At 36.7% G+C, this 26352-nt stretch overlaps 1 protein-coding gene and 1 pseudogene across 1 annotated transcript in view; one reads left to right on the top strand and one right to left on the bottom strand.

Annotated features, from left to right (window-relative positions):
• The first annotated feature begins 5862 nt into the window (after positions 1-5862).
• Positions 5863-26352, top strand: part of NBEAL1 (neurobeachin like 1) — a 176839-nt gene continuing 156349 nt past the window's right edge. Inside the window, exons 1-2 of the mRNA XM_047083649.1 lie at positions 5863-6281; positions 7217-7502. Coding sequence (XP_046939605.1) covers positions 7452-7502 — 51 coding nt within the window. The 5' untranslated portion in view covers positions 5863-6281; positions 7217-7451. The remainder of the gene's footprint in view (positions 6282-7216; positions 7503-26352) is intronic.
• LOC124515597 (60S ribosomal protein L17-like) lies at positions 25127-25696 on the bottom strand (annotated as a pseudogene).

Genomic DNA, 26352 nt, shown 5'->3' with positions numbered 1-26352 from the left:
TGAGCAGGGGAGGGAGAGAGAGAGAGGGAGTCACAGAAACTGAAGCAGGCTTCAGGCTCTGAGCTGTCAGCACCAAACCCATCAACCCAGCATAGGGCTCAAACACACAAACTGTGAAATCATGACCTGAGCCAAAGTCACACGCTTAACCAACTGAGCCACCCAGGAGCCCCCATAATGTGTATGTTCTTTTTTTTTTAATAAAAAAAAATTTTTTTTTAATGTTTAGTTATTTTTGAGACAGAGAGACAGAGCATGATCGGGGGAGGGTCAGAGAGAGAGGGAGACACAGAATCTGAAACAGCCTCCAGGCTCTGAGCTGTCAGCACAGAGCCTGATGTGGGGCTTGAACTCATGGACCACCAGATCATGACCTGAGCTGAAGTTGGACGCCTAACCAACTGAGCCACCCAGGTGCCCCCATAATGTGTATGTTCTTAACAAGAAAACATTAAGGGGCATCTGGGTGGCTCAGTTGGTTGTTTCCAACTTTGATTTAGGTCATGATCTCACATTATGGGTTTGAGCCCCAAGTCGGGCTTTGTGCTGACAATGAAGAGCCTGCTTCAGATTCTCTGTCTCCCTCTCTCTCTGTTCCTTCCTGACACACTCTCTCTCTCAAAAATAAATAAATATTTTTTTTAAAGGGCGGGGGAGGGGGGTGCCTGGGTGTTTCAGTCTATTTGGTTAAGCATCTGACTTCAGCTCAGGTCATGATCTCATGGGGCTCTCTGCATTGGGCTGTCTGCTGTCAGCCCAGAGCCCACTTCAGATCCTCTGCCTCCCTCTCTCTCTGCTCCTCTCCTACTCCCTCTCTCTCAAAAATAAATAAACATAAATAAATAAATAAATAAATAAATAAATAAATAAATAGAAAACATCAAAATATGTGAAGAAAAACTAATAGAACTGGAAGGAGAAATAGATAAATCTGCTCCAAGTATATAAAAAATGGACAAATCCATCAGGCTGACCTAAGGACATAGTTGAACTCAATATCACCATGTTGATCATATTGGATATAGTTGACATCCATCAACTGCTTCACAAAGCAACAGCAGAATACATATTCTTCTCAAGTTTACATGGAAAATTCACCAAGATAGACCTCATTCTGGGCCATAAAACACACCTTAACAAATTTAAAAGAATAGAAATTAGTGGAAAAGCTTTCTCCCTAAAGTCAGGAACAAGACAAAGATGTCCACTCTAACTACTTTTCTTCAAATAGTACTGGAAGTCCTCACCATAGCCATCAGAAAACAGAAAGAAATAAAAGCCATCCAAATGGGTAAGGAAGAAGTAAAACTTTCACTATTTGCAGGTGACATTATACTATATTAGAAAACCCAAAAGTCTTGACAAAGAACTACTAGAACTGATAAATGAATTCAGTAAAGTTACAGGATACAAAATCAATGTACAGAAATCTGTTGCATTTCTATACACCAATAATGAAGCAGCAGAAAGAGAAATTAAGAAAATAATCCCATTAAAGTGCACCAAAACCAACAGAATACCTACGAATAAACTTAACCAAAAAGGTGAAATGTCTCCAACTCTGTCCAAGGGAAACTGTATTCTATCTACTACAGTTGAGTATCTGCTTCAGTTGGTAGGTTGTCCATAATGGGAATGGTTGCATGTAGGTTATTATATAAGATATCACTACTTATCAAGTTAATCTAATTAATTTACTTGCTCTGAACCATGATGAAAAAGTAACTCAAAGATTATAATTTACCTATGTTAGTCATTTTTTTTAAGTTTATTTATTTATTTTAGAGAAAGACAGGGAGAGAGGGGCAGAGAGAGAATCCCAAGCAGGCTCCACACTGTCAGTGTAGAGCTAATGCAGGGCTCGAACTCATGAACTGTGAGATCATGACCTGAGCCAAAATCAAGAGTTGGATACTCAACTGACTGAGCCATCCAGATGCCCTGATCTATGTCATTATTTCTTTGAGGTGATAATCCTCTGACTGATTTACATAAGTAGTCCAATTGTCTTGGCAGATGTAATTTTCATTGTTAATTAATTTAGTAACATTCTAAGGTTATATAGGTGAAGTGAACTGAGACTCTTAACCCTGTTATCAGAAGAGAAACTATTTGAGTACAGGACCACCTGGTAGATTAGAGAGGGCCATTTCAGTTCATGAGTATGCCTTGGTGAAAACAAAGTGAAACTTTACTAAAGTAGAATAGGAAGGATAGAAAGGGAGGTTAGAAATGAGAGCCATACCACTCAACATCAAATTACAGAAAGAACTGCCAATTATGGACCCCAACAGAAAAATCTTAAATTGGAAAGAATCACCAATTACAGTCCCCAATGGGGAAAGAGGTACATTGCATCTTCTACAAGAAATCAACTACCCCTGCAACTCAGCCAATGAGAAATTGTCATCATGAAGACCCCATGCTTTTGTCCAATCAACTTGCATTCAGAACATTCCTTCCCAACTTCTTCCTGCTTCTCCATAAAATAATATTCCTCTCCTTTGTTTGTTGAACTTACCTATGGTTTTGCCATATTTTGCATGTTCTGAATTGCAATTCTCTATTATTCCTGGATAAAGACATTTTTACTGGATTTGCTTTTAAGGTTAACACATTTTGTCATGAAAATTAGGCCAGAAATATGATTTTAGTATAGCAAGGCCATGTTGTTTCAGAAGGTGACTAAGTAACAATTTTACTAAGGAAATATGTTCTTCAGGTGACAAATGTGTTGGCCTTGAGGTCTGCCTGAAGAAAAAGTGGCTATAGCTTCACTGGTGGAGACACCTAAGTGTTGATAAAAGACTCACTCATAAAACCAAAGCTTATCCCCACTCCAGGGAGCTACCAGAAGTCTCAGCACAGGAAGACTTTTGGCATCTAGCTGACACTAGATGCCATCTAAATGCAGAATTTGGGGGGCACCTGGGTGGCTCAGTCGGTTGAGTGTCGGACTTTGGCTCAGGTCATGTGATCTCATGGTTTCAGGTTCAAGCCCCGTGTCAGGCTCTGTGCTGACAGCTCAGAGCCCTGAGCCTGCTTTGGATTCTGTATTTCCCTCTCTCTCTGTCCTTCCCCTGCTCATGCTCTGTTTCTCTCTGTCTCTCAAAAATAAATAATAAAAAAAAAATTGAAAAAATTAAAAAAGAAAAATGCAGAATTTGGCAGACTCAAGAAGGGACATGGAATAATAGACATATAGTGAAATAGATAATTTATTCCTTTTATTTTATAGTCTGCAAATATTTATTGGGTGTCTCTTGTGTATAAGACACTATTCGGGGCGCCTGGGTGGCTCAGTCGGTTAAGCGTCCGACTTCAGCTCAGGTCACGATCTCGCGGTCCACGAGTTCGAGCCCCGCGTCGGGCTCTGGGCTGATGGGCCTGCTTTGGATTCTGTGTCTCCCTCTCTCTCTGCCCCTCCCCCGTTCATGCTCTGTCTCTCTCTGTCTCAAAAATAAATAAACATTAAAAGACACTATTCAAGGGCCTGAAAGTATATAGCAGTGAATAAACTCCCCGTGTTCATAGTGCTCCCATTTTACTAGGGGGAACTCACAATAGACAAATTATATGTGAGCTGTTAAGTGCTACAGTGAAAAATAGAGAAAGGAAGGAAAAAAGGACGCTATTCTCTAAAAGAAGGTGAGGGGATGCTTTACTGATGTCTTAGTATGTTTGGGCTGCTATAACAAAATACCACAGACAGTAGATTACAATTTCTTTCTTCCTTTTCTTCTTTTCTTTTTCTTTCTTTCTTCCTCTTTTTCTCTTTCTTTCTTTCTTTCTTTCTTCCTTTCTTTCCTCATTTCCTCCCTTCCTTCCTTCTTCTTTCCTTCCTTCCTCCTTTCCTCCATTCCTTCTTTCTTTGTTTCCTTCCTTCCTTCCTTCCTTCTTTCTTTGTCTATAGGCTGGAAGTCCAAAATAGGGTGATTGTGTGAATGCCATCTTCCAGACTTGTTGTATTCTCACAGAGTTGAAAGCTCACATAGGGAGCTCTGTGAGATCTATTTTATAAGAGTACTAATCCCATTCACTAATGCTCCTCCCTCATGATCTAAGTACTTTCAAAGGCACTGCTTCCTAATACCATCACCTTGGGGGATAGGATATAAATTTTGAGAGGACCCAAACATTCAGACTATAGCAACAGATAAAGTGATTCTTCAGCAGAGGTTTGAAGATTGTGTGTGGACATTTGGGGAAGGAGAATTCCAGGTAGAGGGACAGCTTATGTAAAATACCTGAGAATAGAATATGCTTTGTGAATTTTAGAAGCAGCAAAGAAGCCATTTGTCTGGACTGAAATAAGGGGAGGCCAGAATAGTTGGAGAAGGTAAAGAGGTAAGTGTGGGAGGAAAACACAGGTACTTTCTGGTTGTTTCAAGTGGAATGGGAAACCACTAGAGAGTTTTTAGCAGAGGAGTAACGTCTTATTTCTATGTTAAAAGACCACGTTGCTTACTGTGTTGAGAATAATGCATGGGTAGGGAGAGTGCATAGGCAGAGGCAGGATGACAAACTGGTTATGAGATTATAATAATCTACAAAAGATTTAGTGGTAACTCACATCAGGGTGGTAGTGGTGGTGGTGTAGGAAAATGGTTAGATTCTGGATATATTTTGAAGCTATAACTGAAAAAATTAGATTGAATGTGAAGTATACGGGAAAGATGGCAAAGATACTTCTTAGGTTCTTGGACAGCACACCTGGAAGAATGGAGTTGCTAATTACTAAAATGGCAGATCCCAGAGCAAGAATAATTCCTCTCCGTTTCCTTGAAGTTTTCATATATTTTCACGTATGTTCTTCACAACCAAAGAGAGATGCTGAAAAGGCATAATTGGGAAATAACTACTGGAAATTACTCTCAACTTTGCCCTCTTGCAGTGAAAGCAGGTATTAATAGTAAAGGGGGAGCACATAGCTGGCTGAGGCAGAAAAGAATGTAACTTTTAATCTCAGGGTTGTGAGTTCAAGTCCCACATTGGGTCTAGACCTTATTTAAAAAAAAAGGCTATTAACAAACAAAACTGTAGAGGAATGGGCATGGCTGTGTTTCAACAAACTTTACAACACTAAAACTTGAATTTCATCTAATTTTCAAATATTACTAAATACTATTCTATTATTTAAATAAAAATTTAAGTTTATTTATTTTGAGAGAGACAGAACAAGAGAGAGAAAGAGAGGGAGAGACAGAGAATCCCAAGCAGGCTCCACGCTGCCAGTGCAGAACTGATGGAGGGCTCAAACCCTCAAAACTGTGAGATCATGACCAGAGCCGAAACCAAGAATTGGAGGCTTAACCAACTGAGCCACCCAGGTGCCCCACTCTTCTATTATTTTAAAAATACGTACCAAGCAAGACACTCTGCAAAACCTAAAATATTTACTGTTCACAGTTTGCCAAGTTTTGGTACAGATGAAAAGATGGGACATTAATTAGTTGATAATCTTGGTATGTGGGGTTTCATTATGCTAGTTTACTTTTGTATAGAGTTGACATTTTCCTAATACAAAGTTTTTTAAATGTTTAGGTGTACCAAAGGTGATTTATCTTGTATGTCTTCCTTCTCATCCCCTTCCGACAAAAATCTCCTGAAAGTTGTCTATGTCTAGTAAACGCAGCCGTTTGTCTTGTTTTTCTGAAAAAGCAAAAACTCTTCTGAAGCCTTCAGTAGTGTTAAAATAAGCACTTTGTATTGGACATTTCGTGACTGCGGAAGTAGAAAGCACAAGCGAGATTAAGGAAAAGACTTTGTTGTTCTTTTTCAGGGTGTGGGGATAGTTGTCTGTTTTCTTGTTATTATACACTACCAAGACCAATCCCCTTTTTACAGGAAATCAAAACAAAACCCCCTTTAGTGAGCACTCCAGGATTCTCCGCCCTCAAATGAGTCCCGGAAATGACGCAATCAGCCAAAGGCTACCTCTGCCCGGCCCCAGGAGTGGCGGTGTATTAGCGTCAGCACGTCTGTCAGCCTACTCGTCCAGCCTGGGAAGACTGACTGGAACGTCCCGGCTGGCGCCAGCCCCCGAATCTTCGGGAGCCGGTCGACTGCGAATGCGCAGGAATGCTGGGGCGGAGCTTCAAGTCACTCTGCCCCCGGCCTGCGCGACCAATGAATAGCGACTGCCCCGGGGCCGGCTAAATCCTTAGAGGCCGGAGTTATTAGCCGAGAGGATAGCCCCGCCCTTGTTTCCTTCAGGCCCTCGCTCCCCGCCTCGCGCCGTCGTCGCCCCGCCTCCTCTCGCCCGCCTTCCCTGCTGCGAGGTGAGGTGACACGGCTGGGGAAGGGGCGAGGGAAGTAAGTTAGACGTCGGCCTGGCGGCGTTGGCGTAGCCCCCAACGTGAGCGTGGTGACGGGGAGCGGGTCGTAGCGAAGAAGTGGCCGCGTGGCAGACGTGGGAGGGTCCCCGGTGCGTGGTGGGGAACGCTCTGTAGAGTCTGTGGCGGCTATGAGGGGGCGAGGTCGACCCGGGTGTGTCCCAGTGCGGTCTGCAGGGCGTGGATAGCGGGTCGGGGGATGCGGAGGAGCTCGCACTGCACCATTTCCAAAGCTTCTCTTGGCAGCTTGCACACCTTAGGTTTGCCTCTGTTTCCGTTGTCTGGGTTGCGAGGAGGGAATTTAAAGATCCCTAAAAACACTGGGAAGCTTTCCCGGGGTGTTTACCTTGCCAGTGCGTGCTCCTTTCTTCCTGAGGTAGAGGTAGAGAGGCCAGGTGGGCAGGTTAGCTTTCACCCTGCGAGAATTGTTAAAACAAACAAACCAGGAATTCCTCACCCTCCTCCCCACGCCCTGCCCTGCAACTCAACGACAAACATTCCCTACAAGTCTTAAGCAGACTAGAATATTCTAAGGGATTCTTTGTCTTTGAAATATAGCACTAGTAAGTGTGGCCTTTTTGTTTCTAGAAAATATGAATGGCAACGGTGTTTTGCGGTTTATTATCACTGGACGCATTTTTGGTTATGAGTACTTGTCTCAGGGTCTGCGCTAGAGAATTCTAACTTTATATTGATGTGAAGTATTGTGTTAGCAGTGATGTTTCCCCGAAGCACTACTTTCTGTAAAATCAATCAGTATAAAAGCTTAGCTGGTTGTTTGTAGGAAGTGAAGTAGATAAATCTATAGTTCTGATAAATCTACAGTTTTTATTATGGCCCCTTTTTCTAGCAAACTTTTTGCGTATTTTTGTCTTTCACAGATTTATTTAATCGCCCAACTACCATGATGAAGATAAGTTGGAGTGACTGCTAGAACTGAATTTTATTGATCAGAAGACAGCCCATTTGATTTCACTTATTTTTGTTTTCCCTTCTGCTTTGAACTTTACTGTAATGGCTGAAAAACTTGGAAAATAAAATGAACATGCTGTGGTCGTGAACATAATTTTTTTTTTTTTTTGGAGGAAAAATTAAAGTGCCAGAGTGAAAGCCAGAATGGCATCTAGAGAGAGGCTCTTTGAACTTTGGATGCTTTATTGTACAAAGGTAACTGCTTTCCTTTTTATTTCTAAGTTTTAAAGTACTTTGTTGTAACATTTTGTGACTGGCCTTATCACTTTAATGCATAGTATTATAGTAATGACCCAGAATTTAACAACATGGATTTTTCTATTTTCCACTTTTCCCAGGTTTGAACACATACACGATACTGACACCCTTTTTAAACCTCTAGGGTGTGGTTTTTATTTTTCTTCAGTGATTTTAAGTTATGTAAGTAATATGACCTTAGCAGAAAAATAAAATATTTTTATTTTTGTGTTTTTCTTTTTCTCCCACAAGTAGGGGTAGGATCGAGATATTTTTATGAGAAGAACATTCAGCATTTTTCCTATAATTAACCTTTTAAATAGTATAAAAAATGTTATTCATTATGTAAAAATGTTATTGATTTGAGGCGGTTACTACAAGCTTACTGATAGTATATTGTCTCATTTAATCCTCACAACAATCCTGGGAGGTGGCTATTGTACTTATCCCTTTTTACTGGTAAGAAAATTGATGCAGAAATTAAAGGGGCTGTTGAGAAGCAGAACTGCCTGAGTCAAGTCCATGTTTTTATCCAGGATGATTCCTTAATATTTTTCATTTTCTTATTCAAAAATAATGTTTTCTGTCTTGGTCTTTATGTGATTTTTTACATATTAACTTTGATATTAAGGAGAAGGGTACTGAAAAACATGTTTTTCAAGAGAGGAGCTACATTACTGCTTTGAAGATACTGGCAAGGGTCAGAGAAACATCTCTAATTTACTGCTTAAGTTACTTTAAGTCTGTGGTGAAGTTCTCAAGTCTCAGCTTCTGTTTCTGCATTATCCCCCTTCAGACTCCTTTTTTATACTTTCAGCTTTTTAAAGAACAAGTTATTCTTTAACAAATGATCTTAGTTATCTCTAATACTAAATTTTAGAGGTCACCCTGGAATTTTCTTTGACTTCCTGGTTTGGTATTTCTTATAATTAGTGAAGGATATACTTTGAAATGTTTGATACGTATTTTTAAAAAAGCTTTGTAGTCTTGTGTAATTTAATGCCAGAAATGTGTTTTTAAAAATAGACCACTCTTCTAATAAAAAAGGAATTGAATTCACCACTTTTGGAAATAGTCACTAACACGTGTCAGCCAAAAATTAAAATGCATTTTAGTATGAGTGGTAGTTTAAAAATGACTTATTTAAAAATACATCAGACATACTAGATTTTACATTTTCAGAATGACGAAAGTTAAATGCGATTACATTGTCTTATTCATTACTTTTTTTGTTTCTAGGTGGAGTTAATGTTTTGTCATTGTGCTTATTCAAAAAATGGTATAGGGGTGCTTGGGCTGGCTTAGTCAGTAGAGCATGCTACTTGTGATCCCAGGGTTGTGAGTTCGAGCTCCACATTGGGTGCAGACATTATTTAAAAATAAAATCTTTTGGGGCGCCTGGGTGGCGCAGTCGGTTAAGCGTCCGACTTCAGCCAGGTCGCGATCTCGCGGTCCGTGAGTTCGAGCCCCGCGTCGGGCTCTGGGCTGATGGCTCGGAGCCTGGAGCCTGTTTCCGATTCTGTGTCTCCCTCTCTCTCTGCCCCTCCCCCGTTCATGCTCTGTCTCTCTCTGTCCCAAAAATAAATAAAAAACCGTTGAAAAAAAAAAAATTTAAAAATAAAATCTTTTAAAAAAAGAAAAGATAGTATAATTTGTTGGCATACACAGGTTTATTCTTTATAACTTTTAATATAAATATGAATCCTTACTCTTTTATGAAAATGTCTAAGTAAATAATGAAGACCCTTCATGGTCAAATTTTGAAGCCTATTTTTGGACAGGAAGATAAATCCCATTTTTATGTTTAAGTTCGTTGTGTACTTATTAAGATTTAAACTTTTTCAGCTTTTTTCAAAAATTGTTATTAAAATAATGATTTTTATGTTTCATTAGTTCATGTTTAAACTTGTAAGCTAGATGACAATTTTCTTTTCTACAAACACTTTGAATTCAAGTAGTTTCCAAACATACCTCATACATATAACACTTCTGCTCCCTGGTGAGGATGATTGCCAGATACCCAGTTGTTCTCCATTCTTCTCTCTAGTCTTAGTCCTCGCTCAAGCATATTGCCCTTCTAAACACGGGATTGTTTTTTTCACCTAACTTTTAAACTCTCTTTTTACACCTTTGATGGGCTTTCAGACTACTTCAGGACTCCTCAGATATTCTTTTAGCTCCAACTTAGACTCTTTCTGGGCTTGCAGTTGTGAGGTCTAGTTTTGGCTCTGCTCCTGTTTTGTTTTGTGACCTTGAGCAAGACTTACCTCTTTGGGTCTCACAGTTTCTCATTTTTCACGTAAGAGTGTGTGTGTACATATGTATGTGTGTGTGCAGCGAGAATGTTTGCCTAATTTACCGTTAAGGTTTTCATTTGGGTTTTTTTGACCTCTGAGGGACATGCATTTATTTTGTTGTCCTTCTTACGGATTGTCATATAGACCTTTTTAGTTCATCTTCCTTTTTAAGTTTTTTTAATGGAAGATTTGAAGTGGGCATAGAGAAGATAGTATAGTGAACTCTTTTGTATCTGTCACCCTGCTTCAGTAATTACTACTTCATGTTCAGTAATGTTTCATCTGTAACCTTCCACTACCCCTGAATTATTAAAAAAAAAAGAATATATATATATATATTTTAATGTTTATTTATTTTTGAGACAGAGAAGAGACAGAACATGAATGGGGGAGGGTCAGAGAGAGAGGGAGACACAGAATCCAAAGCAGGCTCCAGGCTCTGAGCTGTCAACACAGAGCCCGACGTGGGGCTCAAACTCACGGACTGTGAGATCATGACCTGAGCTGAAGTCAGATGCTTAACCGACTGAGCCACCCAGGTGCCCCTATATATATATTTTTTAACATTCGTTTTTGAGAGACAGAGAGAGAGTGTGAGCAGGAGAGAGGCAGAGAAGGAGACACAGAATCCAAAGCAGGCTCCAGGCTCCAGGCTGTCAGCACGGAGCCTGATGTGGGGTTTAAACTCATGAACTGTGAGATCATGATCTGAACCGAAGTCAGACGCTTAACCGATTAAACCACCTAGGTGCCCCTAGATATACTTTTAAATATTTATGGATAAGATGATGTTGTCTGGGATTTGCTTTAAAATAATTCAGGGGTAGGGGCACCTCGGTGGCTCAGTTGGTTAAGCGTCCAACTTTGTCTCAGGTCATGATCTTAAGGTTCAGGAGTTTGAGCCCCGCATCAGGCTCCGTGCTGACAGCTTGGAACCTGGAGCCTGCTTTGGATTCTGTGTCTTCCTCTGTCTCTGCCCCTACTCTGCTCATATTTCTCTCTCTCTCTCTCTCTCTCTCTCTCTTTCTCAAAAATAAAAATAATAAAAACATTGAAAAATTTAAAAAAAGTTTATCTAGAAAACAACTCTTAAAAACATAAGCACAATACAATAATTCTTTAAGTCATCAAATATCTGCACAGTTTAAACTTTTCTGGTAGTATCATAAATGTGTTTGTTTTCCTGCTGTTTGACTCAATATTTAAACAAAGGATACACATCATATTTTGTTGAAAATGTCTATTAAATCTTTTAATCTATAGGTTCCCCCTCAGCATACTTTTTATTCCTTCTATTTATTTGTTGAAGAAACCAGGTTTTGACATTAAAGTTTTCCTCAGTCTCAGTTTTGCTGGGTTTAATTCCTTCATTTTAATTAATTGTTTCTTTTTTCCTGGTATCTGCAAACTGGCAGATATAGAGACATGGCTGATTCATATTCTGTTTGGTGGGGGGAGGCTAGAATAATTCATGTGTCTCCACTATCAATGAGTTATACCTACGTGTGGTAATTATTTCATTAGGAGTTTACAAAACTGATACTTCAATTCTGTCATTTCATTATTAGCAGAACATATATAGAGAAATGTCCCCTCATCAGTTGATGACAGTTCCTTAAAGGGAAGGCAGGCAAGATAGATACTTGATTCTTTCTCTTTGTTTTCAGAATAATGACTTGATTTACTTGCCTCCTCCCAAGTTGATCAATTATTTTTCTTGAGTATCAAATTCATCTTTACTGATTAAAATTTAAATATTGTCTACCATTTTTCTGCCCTAGTTGGTGTGTTATCCATACCAAACATTGTATACATATCTGATTAAAGAAGATGGCTTCAAAGATTTATGAAGGTCAGCTTCCAAGCAGTAAGGTTAGGACATCCTCCATATTTGTCACAGTGCTGACCAACATACGTATTTTGCAGTGTCTTAGCCATAGATCAATATTAAGGTACTATCCTACTGTTTCTATATAAGGTGATATTTTAAAAGTTGCCACTGAGAATTATAAAAGTTGAGTAGGTGTTTAAATAGGGTTCTATCAGAAATAATGCTTGGATAATACTGCTTAGGCAAAAGAAAAGAGAATGTATAAATATGTTTTCTACCTGTTAGTCTGGGTTCAGTTGTAAACCTTAATGCTAATGATTAAAGTCTTTCAAGTACGATTAAAGTAAATTACTGGTTTCAGTTTTTGGCAGATGGCTTCTCATGTATGAAATTTCATATTTGAAAATAATTTGGGTACAAAACTTGGCAGTTTGTTTTTTTAACCAAACTTTCAGGTCTAACTTTTCACTTTCTCCTTCTAGGAACACGATTTAATTGCATTGTTAGAAACATGCATCTTCCTACTAGGTTATTTGTTAACCTCGTGTGGTTATTGTATAATATAGGCTGGCTGATTTCTGAACACCCAATATTCCTGCTTACTATAGATTCTTTTGCCAGCTTATGTAGTCTGAACTTTTCTTGTCTCCAAATGGTCACCCAGAGTCAAGGATTTTATTAACAGTGCATTTCATATAGCTCTTATTAGTTAAACATTAATTTGAACACGTTTAATCACGTATCTGGATTTTAGTTTAGAAGTTAACTACTTGTTGACTAAGCATACTTTTCTTGTCTGAGTATATTTTTCTTAAGTATTGAAGGCAAATTTGATTTGCTTTTTAATATCTAAAGATTTTTAGTTCATACTATCTATAGTAGACATCATGTTATTCCCTGTATCCTTTCACATTGTTTTTTCACATAATGTGTTTATGGTAAGAGAGACAGTGCTGAGAATGATTTTCATCTCTACATCATCCTACATCATCCTTTTTGGAATTCATATATTGCAAATAACGACATGTATGTATCATAAAGTCCATATCTCAACTCCCCTTGGATAGGCATTAAGATATATTTCTGTTAAACATTTAGTCTCTTGGGAATGCTACAGTTGATCACCAGACTATGCAGAAGAAAAACTGAGCCTCTCAAATTGTTTGGTAAGATTAAGTTATTTTTGTTCTGTGTAACAGTGGAAAGTATCAAATACATTAAGTCACTAAAAAGATACAGGGTAACTCAAAAGCATCATGACATTCGAAATGTGGCAGTGTGGGTTAAAATTCAAGGTTCATTTTTGTCATTTGCCTTTTTTTGTTTTGTTTTTTGATGCTAATTTTACACTGAAAAATGTTATGAAGCTACAGAATTAGAGCCAAGATTTAGTCCCAATTCTGCATCTGATCTTAAGGAAAAAAACCTAAAAACAGGTTACATAATTTCTTCTTGTTTTAGTTTTCTCATCTGTCAAGTGGAAAAAAAATAACTGTTTTTTCATCTGTTTCAAAATTGTTGAGAAAAAAATGAATTAATTTTATTTAAATGTACTGTAAGGGTAAGAAACATAAAATGTAGTCTTTATTAGTAGTTTTAAGATACATATATGAGCTCAAGAGTATGGATCATTACTTCCATTTTGCCTTTATTTAAGATAATAATAGAGAATAGTATTCTCACCTTTTTATCTAGTGATGAAGGTATACCCCTCAGTATCTTAATTTTTAATCGTTTTTTTGTTGTTTGTTTTGTTTCTGTTTTTTTTCTTTCAAGCATAGTGCTTAATTATTCCTAATAATAATATGAAACTTTTTTTACTCTAAACCAAGTTTGTTTTGAACCTTGGTGATGCTCCATTTCCTGCTGTTGCCCTTTGTCCTGCTATATCTGGAATATGACTGAAATAGATAGTTTTGCAATGAGCTCAGAGTAAACTTCCTTTTCAGAATAAAAGTTTTGCTTCATAAAGAAAATAGAATATAGAAGTATTTTATTCAGATAAAAAAGCAAGTACTTCTTTTTATACATAGATTTGGAAAAAATGAACATAAACTCTTCTAATGAAAAAGTTACAATTTAATAATCCTAAATGAACCGTGTAGTAAGATGCCTCAATATACATCAACCCTTATAATTAGTCTACATTTAATAAGTCTCCAGTATATGCAAAGTATAAAATGGCTTTTAATTTTCTGTGGTTTAATAATGACTTTTAACGTAAGGAAAGTAATGTTTGACCTTAAGCAAAACAGAGAAAATTGTTAGCAACTCAGTGGTAGTGCTTACCAATTACATGTTTGTTTTAGGAAATGTGAAAGCAAAAAATGAATATTTTATATTAGCAGACATGGAAGTGGCCTTTAGGAAAGGAATATTAATTACTTTTGTGATTTGACTTGAGCTTATGTACTACTATAAAAAGTTTTAAGATGCATGAATATTTCTTTCTTTCCTTTTGAATATCAAAATTTAAATTTCCCTGGTAGAAAGTAGAATTGATAGTACTTAAATGTGTAGAAAGAGCATGAGTGAAAGATAAAACTCTAAAATAATCCTCAGGGTTTTTTGTTGGCACATTCAGGTTTAATTGGCAATTATTGACGAGTTATATGAACATAAGAGAAGAAGGTCATAGTCAGGGAGTCCTACAGAACATTATCATTTAAGAGAAGGATAGAGGAAGAAGAGTTCGTAAGGAGTTTGAGTGGAAGGACAACCAGGAGTGAGTGGTTGCCTCAAGTAGAGGGCTTTTATAAAGAAGGGAGTAGTCAGTACTGTCATTCAATCTGGCAATAAATAAAAGCATTATGGAGCATATATTGGATTTGATATTTAAGAGATTATTAGTGGCTTTAGCAAAGTAGTTCTTCAACAAGTGGGGATAAAGATGTTAAAAATACAAATCGCCACGTCGTTAATTTTTAATTTCAACAGGCTTAAAATTACTGCCAAACTGCTGCTATTAAAGTTTGAGAATGTTTACTTTTGACTTTCTTCTCTAGCCAAGGACTTTTATTGGTCTCTGTACCACACTTTGCGTGGCATGATTTTAGAACATCTGAAAATTTTCAGATTGCCAAGATGTCATCTGTAATTTGAAAAATACAGCTCTACAAATTGAGTAGTCACTGATGATCATTTAGTAGCAATGTGAATGTGACCACTGAAATTGAGTACTAGTTACAAGGTAGTCAACTTTAATATGTTTAAATTAACTTGAAAATTAATAGAAATGAGGACACAAACTTAACAAATTTTTGTATGAAACTTACGGACCCAGAACTATTTCTTATAACTCCCAGAGTTCTTGGACCTGTTTCAGAAACATAAGCCTTGATCACTATCTGACATAATGCTGCTACTTTGCCTTTTCTCCATCTTCCTTTCCCTATTGCAAAATTACATGGCAAATTTACTACAAGGGCGTGAAATTTGGAACTAAGAATCTAGTTTATCAAAGTCTGATTTTTTGGTTTCAATTACTCATCTCTCTTCTATATACAAATCTACTTCATGCCCAGTTTAAGAATTTCAAAAGTCTCATCCAACCATGGTATCAGTTGAAATCCAAGATCTGGCTCAATTCTGGTTTTTATTGATACTGAAACCTGTGACCTCAGAAGATGCTATTGATATGTAGTACCCATAAATCGAATATAGAGTGGTGAAACCGATATGGGAATGCCACAATAAAGACTCTTGAAAAAAAAAAGAATGGGAGGCATATAGGAGGCTTTGATCCATAGCAGTTCTGAAAACTGGGCAAATGTTGCCTGGTCCTTTTACCTTCAAAGAAGGAATGTTTCATGATTTGATTCTGGTTGTTTCTTGGGAGTGGCTGCACAGGCTACTGTTCTCTATTGATCTTCGTGCTATACCTTTTCTATCATTCTTTTGGTACATCCAAAGGCATTGGAGACTGTCGTTTCTTGTGACTGAACAACTCCCTCATCTGGCTTCTTGCATATAGGAAATCCCTTATAGAAAATGGGGAGTCCACTTTCTAATTCTTCTGCCTTCACTTGTTTTCTCTCGTCTATGTTGTCCGATAATTCCAACATGATGTTCTGTAGTATTTGAAATAAAAGACATACTTGTCTTCTCCCTCACTGTAGTGGGGAAAAGGCTGGGATTTTCTATTTGGTTAGCTTCAGACTTTGGGACTGAGATGTGTATGTATAACCTCTTTTACTCATAGATGACATTTATGGTAGATAAATGATGTTTTACTTTATTCATTTTTAGGTATACTTTTGACATTTTTATTGCAGGTTTGTTCTATTACAATATATTATAAAAGTACTTTTGTGTGTGTGTGTGTACATGTTAAGATGTGGATATCAGACTATTCCTGAGTTCCAGAAAAATTGTAAGACTTAGTGTGAAAAGATCATAACTTGCTTTAATCATTGGTAGGTAGTAGCTACCATTTAAAAATTCTCCTTCATTAGAATCATTATGAATCATTTGGAAGCAGGTGCTGCTGCATTTAAATCTCAGTAGTCCTTCATTTTAAAATACGTAAAATACAATGCTTATAGGTCAAAGTTTAGTGCCTTGTAGTTTATGAATTTAAGTGTTTGGCCTATCTACTTTTCTGTTTATACTCAGAGGCTTTCACAAAAACTTTTGATTTATTTTGTGAAAATAGAATTTTTTTTTCTGACAATTTTATTCTGGTCATTCAAAATTTTTTAAGATGTGGGTTACTATGTAAAATGATTGAAATCTGCCATAATTCCTTTGATGATGTCAGAATTCAGACAATAATTAGCAACACTGATTTCCTCATCTTTTACTACAAAGAATGGAATTCACTTTATAATATGCCACTTCTCTTTTATTGGGGAAGCTCTGCTTTTACATATATTTATATGGACTATACTGTCCTTTAATGTTTATTTGTTTTCAGAGAGAGAGAGGGTGGGCAAAGGGTAGAGAGAATCCCAAGCAGGCTCTGTGCCAGCAGCATAGACCCCAACATGGGCTTAGTTCGAACCATGGATCATGACCTGAGCTGAAATCAAGAGTTGGACACCTAACCCAGGTGCCCCTGGACTATATTGTCTTCTAAAATATTGAAAATAACTTGTTATTACCTATAAGGAGTATCAACATTTTCTTTTATGTTTAGATTCAAGCTCGTACTCACAGTGAACCAGAGGATTAACTGATCCATGTATTTATTTGTCACAAAAGTCATTCAGGCATTTCACAACAGTTTCTTCTGTAAAAAAAAATGTAGTTTTGGGACATTTGGGTGGCTCAGTTGGTTGTGTCCAACTCTTGATTTGGCTCAGGTCATGATGTCAGTCATGAGATTGAGCCCCACATCAGGCTCCAAGCTGTGCACGGAGCCTCCCTAAGATTCTCTCTCTGCCCCTCTCCCCTGCTCATTCTCTCTCTTACATGCACTCTTTCTCTCTCTCAAAAAAAAAAAAAAAGTATTAAAAGTAGTTTTGTATTACACATTTAACTACATATAATCTTTCCTGACATTAAACATTAAACATTTGAGTAGTAGGAGAGATAATTTCTATTTTAATTTATGATATCATTATGAGGTGAATTATACATTTATTGAATAATTTTGACTTAGGATTTTTGTCAAAATATATTTAAGTACAGTTTTAAAATTTCAGTTTTCTTAGTGAACCTCATTTTAGGGATAAAGAATATGAATTTTCTAATTTATTATGAAAAGTAGTAATGTTTTATGCTGGGATTAAATTTTTTTTTTAATTTAAGATACAAGTTAATTATGGAAAATACAAACATATAGAAAGTAAAAATTTCATTCAGAGATTTTCAGTTAAAGTATTTTATGGATGTGATTGAAGAGTCTGTGTTAATTATATTTACTACTACAAATAATATTAAGATAATAAGTTTGAAAAACTTCAACCTGACATGAAACTTCAACATTATTTTAAACTTTTAAGCTCCACTTAAAAAGTATCAGTGTTATAGTTAGTTAATCCATACATAATGGTAGGCTCTTCTTTTTTAAAGAATTCACTGTAGTCAGGGTCACGTGGCTGGTTCAGTCAGAAGAGCATACGACTCTCAGAGTTGTGAGTTTGAGCCCCATGTTGGGTGTGAGCTTATGTAAAAAACTGAGTTAATTAAAAAAATCTTAAAAAAAAAAAAAAAGAATTCAGTTTAGTCTAAATCAACTAGTTACTGGGTACCTGCTGTATGCACATGTTATTTACTGTAATTTTATCCCTTTAAGGGTATATTTTCCTCTTAAAAATTTTTGTTTAGGGGCGCCTGGGTGGCGCAGTCGGTTAAGTGTCCGACTTCAGCCAGGTCACGATCTCGCGGTCCGTGAGTTCGAGCCCCGCATCAGGCTCTGGGCTGATGGCTCAGAGCCTGGAGCCTGTTTCCGATTCTGTGTCTCCCTCTCTCTCTCTCTGCCCCTCCCCCGTTCATGCTCTGTCTCTGTCCCAAAAATAAATAATAAAAAAAAAATTTTTTTTTTTTGTTTAATTAATAAACTTTTGGAGCAGTTTTAGATTTATAGCAAAATTAAACAGGAAACTACAGAGAGTTCTTTTGTATTCCTGTGTATGCACAACCTTCCTGGCTGTCGACATCCAATCACTTGACTGATCTCCCAGAAACACCTGAACCAGAAATTTCTTTATCTACCATGTGTGAAACTTCAAGATGAACACAAAATTAATGCAACAAATCATGTTCTACTTAACATTTCAACATTCCAGATGTTGGCTTTTTCAAGTCTTGCTAATTTTAACTGTGCATTTTCTATATTATGTTGATCAAACCTGGAACTGCATTAGTTATCTGAATGACTAGGTTTTTTTTGTTGTTGTTGTTGTTGTTTGTTTTGTTTTTTTGTTTTTTAAAGAAATACCTAAAGTAAAATTTGAAACCGTTCTCTCTAGGGATTGGTGTATTTCTAAGCCTACTTTTTATGTAGACCTCTATTTGAATATTGCTTTTTATTTTATGTTAAAATGACTTCCAGATCTTTCAATATATGACAGACTTGCCTTTCTTCAAAATTCTGTATCTTTTATCTGTTTAATTGACTGACTTCATCTGTGGGCCTGTTTTTCCAACTAAAGTCAGTTTTCCACTTAGATTGTAGGCCTTGATGTGAGACCTTAGGGAAAATTGCTTAGAGAGATAGGATTTTGTCAAGATTTTAAAGAATAGATAGTAATAGTCACAGAACATGTTCCAAGCACATATACATTATACAAAGGAAAAGTGACCTAGTAAAGACAATCCTTTTGGTAGTAAATTAAGCCAGGTTGTTGGACCAACCCTTTTTCTGAAAGTCATTTATAATTCTGAATAAAATTTAAGAAGCATCTTAATGGCATTGAAAAGCTTGCAAGCCGGTAAGGCATTATGAAGCTAAATCTTAGTGAAAGCAGGAACTTAGATACATGGAGAATGGAAGCCACTTTTCCTGGTGAACTTGAGCCTTTGTTTTCATGGTCTTGTGGATGGAAGAAAGCAAAGCCAAGGGGCTAATCAGAGTGAGAAGTCTAAGATTTTCCCTTATGACTCTCAAAGTTGTACACCCTTGGGGTAAAGATCAACTGAAAGCCAACCCACCTCACTCTTCCACCTTCCTTTGGGGACTCCAGGGAAAAATGTCTTTGTGTTAAGCAGAGTCAAAAGGTGAAAAGTCCCTGAGATGATGTTCCCACAAGTTGATGCTTTTATGGATTTGCAAATCAGATGTATCCTTTGTTCTAGTTCAAAAAGCTTCAAGTCATGCAGACTAGTCTGGTGCTTGGTAAAAGCAAGTGCAGTCCCTTTGGGAGAAGAAACTTTGAGTGCAGATACCAAATATTTTTTCAAATTGCAGCTTAGTACTTTAATTCATGATATATGAATCAACCATACCAGGCTCTCATTGCCTTGAAATTTCTTTCATCTTTTCCAAGGGATTTGGCAGATACTCCTGTCTTCATTTGCATTAATTGGCATGTGGTAGCTAATTCTTTGGCATGTATTTCTGTTTCCTCTGTTTGAGTGTATCTCCCATTATCAACTTTGTAAAGCACTTAGCGGTTGCCTTGCCATAAAACATAAAATTGTGATTATTTCTACAGTAATGAATAGTTGTATCATTAATGTCAAATTATACCCTGCTGCTCTGTTTTCATGCCTTTTTTGTATACACAGTAACTTCATTTTATTGCCTAATCAAAGTATAATTTTTTTAACATTTTGAATAGCAGTTAAACTCAACATGTAGTACTATATACACACATCTAGTAAAAGGTTATCGATATGAAACACCTGTTACTAGTTTTGCACAGGCATTGACAAATGTCTTAACAGCAGCCTCTCAGCAATTGTAAGATGTATTCAGATTTCAAAGATACCAAAACGTAAAAGAATTTTAGAATCAAATATGATATGTGAACTTTTACAAAGAGTTTTAAAAAAAGGAATAGACTGTCTAGAAATTGGAGGGGAAACCCAATAATTAAAAACCAGTGAATGTGGTTAATATGAGTTTAGACAACTGAAGAGAATTAGAGAATTGGAAGGGGGATCCTAAATTCTTTTTGAATATAACCTAGGGGACACCTGGCTGGCTCAGTCGGTTAAGTATCTGACTTCTGCTCAGGTCATGATCTTGAGGTTCCTGAGTTTGAGTTCCATGTCAGGATCTGTGCTGACAGCTCAGAGCCTGGAGCCAGCTTGTGTCTCCCTCTCTCTGTGCCCCTCCCTGGCTTGCACTCTTGTCTCTCTCTCTCTCAAAACTAAATAAACATTAATATATATATATATATATATATATGTGTGTGTGTGTGTGTGTGTGTATATATATAAAATTTATATATGAATGTTAGTGTGGAAAGGTTTAACATGTTTAATTGGACTCTGTAAAGGAGAGGAGATGAAGAATGAGACAAATGTAGTATTTGAAGAGATTATAGGTGAGAACATTCCAGGATTAATGAATATCCACTGAATTTCAAACAGCATAAGTAAAAATAACTCCATTCCAAGATACAGCATAGTGAAACCGTAATGGTTTTGCAGAAAACCAGAGAAAGGGAAAAATCTTAAAAGCTGCCAGAGAAAAATTCTCTTCAAAGGGATGACAGATTAATAGCTGATTTTTCAGTAATAATGGTGGAAGGGGAAAAGGTCGACATCATTAAAGAAAAAACTTACCAGTCTGTTATTTCCAATCAATGAAATTTTTTCAAAGAGGAAAGTGAAATAAAGCCATGTTCAGCAAAACAAAACTGTTCAATTAACCAGGAAAATATAACAATTTTAAATTTGTGTATACCCTATAAATAGTCTCAAAATAAAACAAGCATTGACAGAATTACATGGGTAATTCTGAACATTACCAAATTCTGAACCCAAATGAACATATGGGGTTTTTTTCTATTTGACTTGATTTAGTAGTTTTTTTTTAAAACTTCAGTAACTGATAGATTGAATAGACAAAATATCCATAAAGATACAAGATTTAAACAATAGGATTGACAAATTTGATACAAGGGATTTATGTAGAACACCATACCCAAAATACATTCCTTTCAAGCATACAAAACACTTACAGAAATGTTACAGGAGACCTTAGAGCAAATTTTAACAAATTTCAAATGGTCAAAATAATAGAGTATATTTAACAATGAGAAGGAAGAAATCAATAACAAAATAGATTAAAAAGGAAAATTTGGAGGCCATGAAACACCCTTTTAAATAAACCTTTGATGAAAGAATAATAAAAATTAGAATTTTGGGGGACCTGAATGATAAAACTATGTATTTTAGAACTGATAGGAAGCAGCTATACATTACTTAGGAAACTTTATGGCTTTAAATAAATACGTTTTTTAAAAAGGCTAAAAATTAATGAGTTAGACGTTTGAGGTTGCCAACCTTAGAGTCCTCTCCTATGTTGTACCAGGGTTCTCTGGTGACCAATAGAATTTGGCAAAAGTGATGGTATGTCATTTCTGATATTAGAAAAGACACTGTTATTTCCATCTCAGTTACTCTTTGTTTTCTTGGATCATTCACTTGGGAATGCCAACTGCTATGTCATGAGCAGTCCTATGTAGAGGCCCATTTTGTGAAGTACTGAAGCCTTGCCAGCCACCACATGAACGAGGTTGAAAGTAGTTCTTCCAGGGGAGCCTGGGTGTCTAAATTGGTTAGGCGTCTGACTTGGTTCAGGTCATGATCTTGTGGTTCGTGAGTTTGAGCCTCGAGTTCAGCTCTGTGCTGACAGCTCAGAGCCTGGAGCTGGCTTCGGATTCTGTGTCCCTCTCTATCTGCTCCTCCTCATCTCACGCTCTGTGTCTCTCTCTCAAAAATAGATAAACATTTAAAGAAACGGTTTTTAAAGAAAGTAGTTCTTCCAGCCCAGTCAAGCTTTGCTGTGACTGCAGCCCTATTTGACATCTTCATTATGATGAAGGCTCATGAGAAACTCTGAGCAGGAACCACCCATCTGAGCTGCTTTTGAATTCTTGATCCAAAAAACTGATAAAATGTTGTTTAAGCTCCTAAATTTAATTTGTAATGCAGAGATTTATTATTAATATGCCATCCATTTCAAGAAGACAAGAATAAACCTGAACAAAGTAGAGTGAGGCAAATTGTAATGTTATTTTTAATATGAAAATTCTCATTTATTTTTATTTTTTTATATATTGCAGGAAATAATATGCATATAAGAAGGCTGACATAAAAGGGGTGTATTTAAATTTTTTTAAGTTTATTTATTTTGAGAGAGAGAGCACACATGTGAGCATGGGAGGGGGAGAGAGAATCCCAAGCAGACTCTGCACTGTCAGCATGGAGCCCGATGTGGAGCATGAACCCTTGAACCATGAGGTCACGACCTGAGCTGAAATCAAGAGTCAAATGCCTAACCAACTGAACCATCCAGGTGCCCAGGAGTACGTTTAATTTTGATAAATCATTATCTATTATATAACATCTTGGGATGAATGGCATAAACATAATGTGTAAATGGATATAGTCTTACTTAGGAACGTGGAAATGAGATTAAGTTAATAGCCGTTTCTTTTGCAAATCTTTCTAGTAGTAATGGTGATACAAGGAAATTACGAGGTTTATTATAAAAAAAATTACTCATAAAATACTAGATCTAGAAAATGATGATCAGATGTACCTTCTGAAGGACATACATAGCAACACCTATGTAGTATTTTTTGCCAAAAAAAAAAGAACCTAAATTTGATAGTTTCTAGATCTACTAATGAATTGGAAATATAGAGGGCCGAGGAACATGTCAAATGACCTAAGAATAAGCAGTCAGCAAAGTCCTAATGTGAGAAATACTATTTCACAAATGACCCAGTGTCTTCAACCAATAAATTAGGCCAAAAAAAGTAAATGTAATGGAAACCGATAGGTTTAAATAGAGCTAAAAATACACCAACCAAATGCAATTTGTGGACTTTATTTGGGTCCTGATCTTATCAGACTGTTAAAAAAAGAATATTTGTAAGCAAATCAGGAAAATTTGAACAGTAACTGATACAAAGGAGCTGCTAATTTTTTCAGATGTGATAATATTTCATATTTTTTAAAAATTCCTTTTAGGAATATGTTTTGAAATGTAGATGAAATGATGTGTTTGTTTCAAAATGATCTAGTTGAGAATGGGGATATAGGTGAAAGATTATTGTTCATGCATGATTTGATAATTAAAGCTAAGTCATTATACAATTCTCTCTACTTCTAAGTATGTTTGAAATTTTGTTTAATAAAATTTTTTTAGAAATTAATGAAATAATACATGTAATGGAAAAGATCAACCAAATAAGTTGTGTCTTTGATAAAACTAATGAGTCAGGAATATAAGGTTCATGGTTATATAGTTCTTAAAAATTTCACATTATAACTACTACTTCCAATGCCATTCACAAGGCATATTTCATCTTTTTAAAAAAAGTTTTGTTTAATCTTTATTTTTTGAGAGAGAGACAAAATATGAACAGGGGAGAAGCAGAGAGTGAGGGAGATGCAGAATCTGAAGCAGGCTCCAGGTCCTGAGCTGTCAGCACACAGCCCGACGTGGGGCTCAAACTCACGAACCATGAGATCGTGACCTGAGCCGAAGTCGGATGCTCAACCGACTGAGCCACCCAGGCGCCCCAAGGCATATTTCATCTTAAAGATAATATATTGTTAAAAATCGTGTTTAATTTTGCTTAACTAGTGCTTCTCAAACTTGATTAAGCACAGCCATCTTTGTTTTTCTCCTTTTTTTTCTAACTTCACATTGTATTTGCCATCATAGTGAACAGTGTTCCTAAGTACTTGCTCAGGAAATTCTGACTTCTCCAGTTTTATTTATTTATTTAACAGAACTAGGTCTTGTACATCTTTGATAATATCTTGCTGTTTTCTATCTGTCTGGAATTCCCTCCTCCTTGAGTATATCTGCTTATAATGATCTGTGAAAAACTTTTGAGTGGTTCTGCTACTCAGTTACTTACAATTTTGAGGGTCCATAACTCCCTTTTTATTATTTCAGTACTTTTTATAACTGCGTCACTTCTTGTGCTATTTTGCATTTATTTGTTTATGCCTCTTTTCTATGGAACAATGAGCACTTTGAGGATAAGATTACGTATTTTTTTGAGGTATAATTGATTTAAGATTATGTTTTACTTGTCTTGATAGCCATAGAGTCTAGTACTGTTAATCAGTTGGTATGTATTTATTAAATGTATTTTGAGGTAGCTAGGTTCTGTCAGAAAAACTTGACGGATGGCCTGAAAGATGAATTACCATTAATAATGTTTCTTTGGGGGGGGGGCGCCTGGGTGGCTCAGTTGGTTAAATGTCCAACTTCAGTTCAGGTCATGATCTTGTGGTCTGTGAGTTCGAACCCCGCATCGGGCTCTGGGGTGACATCCCAGAGCCTGGAGCCTGCTTCAGATTCTGTGTTGCCCTCTCTCTCTTCCCCTCTCCCACTCACTCTCTGTCTCTCTCTGTCTCTCAAAAATGAATAAACATTAAAAAAAATAAAAGTAATGATGCTTTTGGGGGGCAGGATTTATCTTCTTTTGGTAGGATGTTAGAAACTATATTATAAATGTAACTGATTTAAGTGAACTTTTACAATGCAACTCATGCAAGTTGGAAGCTTCACAGTATTGGTTGAAATATGTATATGCATTTAAAAGTTTATGGTTTTATTTATTTATTTTTATGTATTTAATTAATTAATTTTTAATTAATTTACTTTTATTTAGTTAATCAGTTAATTAAATTAAATTAAATTTATTTTTTCAAAACATGTTTATGAACCAAAATTAGTGGCACAGTGCTAACAGAATAATCTGTTTCTAATTCTAATCAGAAGAAAACCTATTTGATCCATTTTGTGAGGATACTTGAAATATGTTTAATAATAAAGACAACCAGTGTTCTGTTTTTACTTTTGTTTGCATTTATTTGTTGCATAATTTACTCTTGGCCATAAGTTTTTGTTTCTTCAGTTTCTTCTGCCATATATTTTTTTTCTGTGCAACTTCCTCTTCTGGTTTAGGAACAATCTGCTCTTTTTCAGTAACGATCGTCTCAATGTGGCAGGGAGAGCTTATGTATGGGTTAATCCGACCATGAGCCCTGTAAGTTCTATGCCGCATTTTGGGGGCTTTGTTCACCTGGATGTGCTCAATGACCAGAGAATCTACGTTTAAACCCTTAAGTTCAGCATTACTCTCTGCATTTTTAAGTATGTGCAGTAAAAATTCAGCACTCTTTTTGGGCCAGCGACTCTGTGTCTAGCCCCACTGTTTGGCCTGGGCACATCTACCAGCTCCACCATTGTAGCGTTGGAATGGCACCCATTGCTTCTGCAAAGTGACAGCTTTCAGATACTTGGTGGCTTTTTGGATATGCATACCCTAGATGGCCTGGGCAGTTTCACATGTATTCTTGAAGTGAACACGAAGATTTGAACCTCTTGATTTGCATGAATTTGTGGGCTTTTCCGGGTCATGTGAATAGCTAACCATTTTCAGAGATCACCTTGGGCCACTTACAGGAAGAGCAAAAGTTTATAGTTTTAAAAGTTGAAAGAATACTACAACCCAAATATCCTTGCATGAAGGAAGTAAGGTATTCCCTTATTCTTACCTGTACTTACCCCTTAAGAACTAGGTGAAATTGTATGGGTCTCCCTTTTTTTTCCTAATTTTTTATGTTTATTTTATTTTTGAGAGACAGTGCAAGTGGGGGAGAGGCAGAGAGAGAGGGGTACAGAGGATCTGAAGCGGGCTCTGTGCTGACAACAGAGAGCCCTATGTGGGGCTTGAACTCATAATGGTGAGATCATGACCTGAGCCGAAGTTGGATGCTTAACGAACTCAGCCACCCAGATGCCCCTGTATGGGTCTTTTAATTTCCTTTCCTACTAAAGCATCCCCACCGGAGAGTGGATCTTAAGATGTAATTTAAGTAATCGCATTTGTCTAGTGGCCACCCTATTGGACAGCACATCTCTCTCTCAGTGTTTAAACCTCATGCTGTGGTAATGGGGAGCCATCGAAAGTATTTGAACAGGAGAGAAGAAATGACTAGATTTAAATTTAACAAATCCCATTAGTAGCTGTGTATAGGGAGGAGAAATTGAAGCTATAAAGACTAGTACATAGGGGGTGTATAGCTCAGT

This window comes from Lynx rufus, unplaced genomic scaffold (assembly GCF_022079265.1).
Source record: "Lynx rufus isolate CCGP_SWC_20201006 ecotype Redwood Valley unplaced genomic scaffold, mLynRuf1.p SCAF_2, whole genome shotgun sequence".
NCBI lineage: Eukaryota > Metazoa > Chordata > Mammalia > Carnivora > Felidae > Lynx > Lynx rufus.
The sequence above is the reverse complement of the archived record's forward strand: the minus strand, read 5'-3'. Positions and strand labels throughout refer to the sequence as shown.